Source organism: Doryrhamphus excisus, linkage group LG22, assembly GCF_037039965.1.
Source record: "Doryrhamphus excisus strain RoL-2023G ecotype Guam linkage group LG22, RoL_Dexc_Guam_v1.1, whole genome shotgun sequence".
NCBI lineage: Eukaryota > Metazoa > Chordata > Actinopteri > Syngnathiformes > Syngnathidae > Doryrhamphus > Doryrhamphus excisus.
In genome coordinates this window covers 5,951,985-5,958,157 of record NC_136378.1, presented here as the reverse complement: position 1 = coordinate 5,958,157, position 6,173 = coordinate 5,951,985, and the positions used below count along the sequence as shown (strand labels likewise).

Below are 6,173 nucleotides of genomic sequence, written 5' to 3'. Positions count from 1 at the left end.
ACGTGGAACGAAAACACAATACAGCCGTCCCTTCATGCTTTGAAATTAACAGCTTCACTTTAAAGTGGTTTTATTTCATTTTTTTTTTCTTTTTCGGTAATGAACATTTTCTATAATTCATCGTGGATGAATATGAGATATTAGTAAAATTGCATATTTAAGCACATTTAACAAAGTTTGGCTTAAATGAAGCATTTTCAAGCATAAAATGGTTAAATTAACTAAGAATTTGTTATTTAGAGTCACATTGTGTTATGATATGCTCTACACTGTTCACTAGGTGTCAGTAATGTAATACTGATGAAACAATAACCACCACATGAGGTACTTGATGATGTGACTCCCCCAAAGTAAACATGTGAGTCTACTTTATGTTTTGGATAAGCGGTACAGAAAATGGATGGATGGATGTCTACTCTATTGGGTGCAAAGGAGTGCAAAGGTTACTGTAGGGGTGTTATTTCATGTCTAGAGGTCTCTAATTATGTTTTAAAAATGCATTTAGAAGCCTGTGAACATGTTTTCTGTGCTGTAACTACAAAAATATAAAATTTATAGGTAAATCTTACTTACTTATCTTACTGAAATTCAATCAGCACAATCAAGTCAAAGCAATTAACCACCATAAACTATTCTAGTGATTCTAGTAATACATATAATATATATTACATTGAACGTTCATAGTAAATGTATTCCTTATTTGAAAATAACAACTTGACGCTTTTGCGCTTTGGACCCCAAATGTACTTTGAATTGAACAAAAGAAAATATATATTAATTCAAAACAATTTCAATAGTGGACTAAGCAGCTTATGAGCATTAGCCATAGCAGTTTTATATCAATTTCTTCAAGAAATGTAGTAAAAACACTTGAATCGTAATATTAACACCATATTAAAGCATTCCGGTTGTTAAATGGCCTTGCATCGCAAAAAAAATGCTTGTGGATATGAGCTTGCCCCTTCACACGTGTTATTAGCTCTTGCTGATGTTTATCCCATCCATCAATATCTTCACTGGGGTCCAGGGTATGCTGGAGCCTATCCCAACTGACTTCGGGCGAGAGGCAGACTGGACTGGTCGACATACCAAAGGTTCCCAATTACATTCTGTCATGCCATGTCATGAGAAGCTATTTATTTATCTGTACTGTACAGACTGAACTCAAAACTAAAAGCAGTGAAATGCAACAAAATGGAGAGCAGCGAAGCATACAAGCATATTCAAGAGTCAAACTGTATGCTGAATACAACAAATTCATAAATGTTGGCAGGTCTCCACTAATATTGAAAGTCATCCCTGCTTCTTATGCCCCCCTGACAGCTCACCCCCCCCCCCCCCCCCCCCCCCGATTTGGCACTGGTTTATACAAAACACTGTCATTTTGGAGAAGCCATATCCTGTGTAGTCACATGACTTCAGCATGACAACCACTCCAAAATGTTTCCTATGCGTCGGATTTAATGAGTTCTAGTCAAGCAGAAATGGTGTTAGTGGCACCTGTATGTTCTTCTGGGTTAAAGTTAGGAGAAGCGAAAAAGTGTCATTTTCATTCCACTGGAGAGACAGGGAAGCCGGAGCTGCAGGCAAGCTCAATTTTCTATTTCTCTGCCTCCCACCAGACACGCACACACACACACACACACACACACACACACACTGATTATCACACTCCACAGCCGAATCCAAAAATAATCATGCACAGTCTAAACAAAATGCACCTCAAGCTCAGCATCTTGACAAAGTGCTTCAGTGAAAATTTAATGGCACAACTGTACAACGGTATATTGCTCCCTTGTAGCATACACTCTTTTTTAAAGTTGTACATCGCCAAAGACAATACTGAAAGCAAAATACATGTTTGTCCCTGTCTGAAGTAAGGATAATGACGTGCCCACTCTCAAGTACATTTAAAATTCTTTTTTTTTTTCAATAGACAAATATTTTTGGAGATTGAATTCCTTAAAATACAGCACTACCCGAATAAAAGAACATTTGAATTCTCATCAATGACTAAACAACTGAGTGCAAAGGCACTTTATGGAGCAAATGTAGCGAGAGTTTTCTCATTACATTTCAAACGGATTGGGGGACACTCACCATGTGCAATTGATGTATATACAGGAATGTCATTCTGTAGCTTTTCCCCATCTACAAAGACTAATCGATGAATAATTTTTTTTATATCTCAGAGAAAAAATACAATTCGATTCTAGAAAACGAATGCACAAGGCCATATTTGTACACAGTCTTGCCATCATCCATGTCTTCAGATGGAATAATTTATACATCCCAGGAGAAAATATAGCAATTAATCATAATATACTTCTTATAATCCATTTATACATATTGGAAAGAAAATAAGAGAAGGAATGGGAGTAATAAAAAGGGGGTCTGCTCTCTGTCAATCATGTGAGAGATAAGATAGCTATACTGTATATTGGGCTATGATAACAGTTACTGATTAACTCTTAATAATGATTATGACAGAAGCAAAACACCTTGCAGGCAGACTGGGAGTAGAGGTTGGGAAGATAATACATCACCGTCTTACAGCTGGCTCATAGCAGTCTGTTTTTCCAGAACTTCTAAGTAGTCCGGTTCTGTTTTTAGCTTTCCATGAAGAAGAAATTGGTGCTCACTGTTTTTGGATGGGAGCTCAACCCCAAAGCATTTCCTGGGTGTTCCGTACAACCTGTCCTTGTTGGAGACATGCCTCGGGGCTGTGGCAGCCTCGTAAGGGGGCACGATGCAAGGTCTCTTGGGTAAAGTGCAGAAATTGTAACTGAAAGGAGATGTCCCTGTAGCTGTTGGAAGCGCCTTGTTGGGCCTTTCCCCGACATTTTGATACAACATCTCAGGACGCTCTGGGGTGGTCAAACCTCGCGTTGTTGGGGGTTTATCCATAAAATCCACTGCACTGATGGTATATGCTCCTGGGCTGCGTGTGAGAATATCCTCCTTCTTTGCATTCAGTGGACCAAAGCTAAGCTCTTTCAGGTTGCGGTAATACGCCACCTGCTCACCATCCTTCTGCATGTAAATGGGGTTCTGGCACATGAAGCCCACTGGTGGAGGAATGTAATTATATACGTGACTTTCAGAGGTTTTGTCTTGGGTTGGTTCAGGATTATAGGAGCCATATTGCACTTGGAATGAGTTAAGATCTACATTGTTAGAGCCTGTTGGGACATGTTCCACTCCCTTTCGTCGTTTTAAGACAAAAACAAAGAGTCCTGCGCCAAAACAGACAGAAAGAATGAAAACTACAAGAAGCCCCAAAATTAGAACTGAAAGCGGTACTTCTGGATGTAACTCAGGGCTTTCAATTCGGGATTCGGTCGGGCTGACTGAGCTAAAAAAAGAAGAGGAAAAGGGCGTTGGTGGCTCAGTGCTGGGGCTTACTAGCGTTGGGGCTTTGGTAGGGGGTGCGTATTGAGGCGGGGGCTCCTCGCTTGGCTCAGGGCAAATAGCCTCATTGCGCAGTGAACGCAGCAGGTGACCCGCGTGCTTAGACGGTGAGTCACATGTGATTTCATTAACCACCACGCTGGTACTGGACAGCTCCATCCAATTTTTGAGTGCCACAATATGACAGGTGCAGTCCCAAGGGTTCTCCTGTAGGTCAATCTGGATGAAAGCGGATAACTGATCAAGCACACCCTTAACTGGGAGATACGAGAAATGATTATTCCGCAAGTTGAGTCTTGTTAGCATAGTGCCCCCAAAAACATTGTCCGGCAGTGCTCTTAATAGGTTATTGTTGAGGAAAAGCAACTGTAAATTGTGCAAAGCGTTAAATGTCTGCGGTAAGATCTCTTTTATGATATTATATTCCAAATAAAGATACTGGAGAGACTGAAGGCCAGCAAAAAGTGATTGTGTAAGTGACTCAATGTAATTCCCATTCAGATAGAGCCTCCTCAGATTTGTGAGGTTCTCAAATGCACCCTCTTCAATCACTGCTATCCTGTTATTTCCTAAATGAAGCAGCTCCAGTAGACTGTACTCCGTTAGATCCGTTCTGTAAATCACTTGAAGGTAGTTACCGGTCAGGTGCAGTTTCCTGGGGAAGGAGGGCTTGGGGTTGAGATCACTGATGTTGTGCAACTTACGCTCTTGACAGTTGATGTTCAGTCCACTGTCGGGGTTTTGTGATGTGCACACACACACACTTGGACACAAAATAGGCACAGGAGAACGTGTCTGGTAAACCATAATGGGCCCAAAGACGTGTTTGTCCTTTGTAATGCGAGCAGTAGGCCTGTATCGCATTTTGGGTGGCCGTGAAGCCTTCGGGGCACGTGTGGGGATGATCATGTCAGGGAGGTAGGTTGCGGGCAGCGCTCCTTGAAAGTGAGAGTCAGAGGCAGGGTGAGCATGTTCTCCAGCATTTCTACGTGGACACAGATCCTGCTTTATGAGCTGAGTGATGTCTTTACCGTGCAGCCTGAAAGGTGTCTCACACACTATGTCCCCCACAAAGACGGAAATAGTATCCAACCAAGATTTAAGGGGAATCAGATCACAAGTACAATTCCATGGGTTTTCTTCCAACTGGATCTCCATGATCCCGCCGATGTGTTCCAGTACCCCTGCAAAGGGTAAAGTCTTGAGCCTGTTACCACGTAAATCCAAATGGGTAAGGAGCACAAAGCGGAAAATGTTCGGAGGCAAAGACAACAGGAGGTTATCATTGAGGATCAACACTTTAAGCTTGTTCAGCTTGCTGAAAGCACCCGCTTCAATGGTGCTGATATAATTATAATCTGCTTGCAAATACTCCATACTCTCTAGTCCTGCAAATGTGTCCTCCTTTATCACCTCAAGGTTGTTGTTATTCAAGTGCAGCCTCTTCAAGAAGCGCAGCCCCTGAAAAGCGTTAGTTTGGATCTCCTGTAATCCATTATTCCCCAGATGTACAGAGGTGACATTTCCGTAATTGACAAATTCATTTGCGCTGATTCGAGACAGGAAGTTCCCGTTGAGAAAGAGCTGTGAGATCTTATTCGGGGGCGCCTGGAACTGGCTAACAGTGGTAAATCCTTTATTCTCACAGTTAATGTTCAAAATATTCTCCCTCTCCTCGCAGGCACAGCGGATCTTGCAGATATCTTTGAAGGCTGAAGTTCTGCGGCTCTCAGTCTCGTACGGTGACAGGCTGGTGACCGTGAGGACGCTCAGAAAGAGGACACCGCTCAGCATTTTTACAGCCCAAAGTGATCGTTAAGATATGGATCCGGCATTTAACGATGCAGCGTGAGCCTTGGTTTGAACAAAAAAAGTGGAGGAGAGAATTGGCATCGTACAAAATGGTTCACAAAATAGGATCTCACGCACACATGTACAAACAAGCACACAAAATCAAGGCCATCGTTTTTTTTAGTATTAAGATGAAAACTTGACATGCTGGATGTCCACTGACCTCCACTTTGGGACTCCAAAATTCCTCTGCACAAGAAAAAAAGCAATCTGCTTAACGAAAAAAAGCAGTGCACATGAAGAGCATCCTGTGTGGAAAACACAGAGACGAGAATCATCGGGAGCAAATCCACTCACTGCCTCCCCTTTTTCCTCAGAGTCGCCGCATATCAGTGGATTCTTGGCGAGTACCTTCACTCGCAACTGCAGCAAATATTCAGAGGCTGACACGGACGTCCAAAGGCTCCTTCTTTCTCCTCACGTCCATGCTGAAAGAGCATGTCATTTTGGTGCCTGATTTAAAGTCCCAGGAAAAACAATGTTGTTATTGTACAATGATGCACAACAAGTAGTCCGTTCGTACAGCAAAGGAGAGGAATAAAGATGAACTCTCGGGAATGCAATAAGCAAGACACGAGAGAGAGAGAGAGCGAGAGTCATGGGAGATCTATCTTCCCTGAGCTCATAACTGGAGCCGTCGGTCTTCTTCCTCTGCTCAACACAACAAGCACAGCAGTGAGCGTCTCCTGCTGCTACTGCCGACTGTATGTGTGTGTGTTTGTGTGTGTGTGCGTGGAAGAGAGCGAGAGAGGGGCTGGTGTGTGTGGAGGGAGGGGGGTGGTTTCAAACCAATGGGTCGCTCGTCCAACATATTCTAGGCTCTCTTACCCCACTCCCTTACCCACACACACACACACACACCAGCGTTACAAACAGAAAAATCAAATGGTCGCAGTGTCAGGTAAAAATCC

The 6,173-nt window shown here is 42.8% G+C and overlaps 1 protein-coding gene across 1 annotated transcript; it reads right to left on the bottom strand.

The window, feature by feature from the left end:
• Positions 1 to 1,736: 1,736 nt before the first annotated feature.
• slitrk2 (SLIT and NTRK-like family, member 2) lies at positions 1,737 to 5,956 on the bottom strand. The gene has a single exon (XM_058063718.2). It carries the CDS (start codon positions 5,203 to 5,205, stop codon positions 2,551 to 2,553), a length of 2,655 nt encoding a protein of 884 aa, XP_057919701.2. The 5' UTR covers positions 5,206 to 5,956; the 3' UTR covers positions 1,737 to 2,550.
• Positions 5,957 to 6,173: the final 217 nt, after the last annotated feature.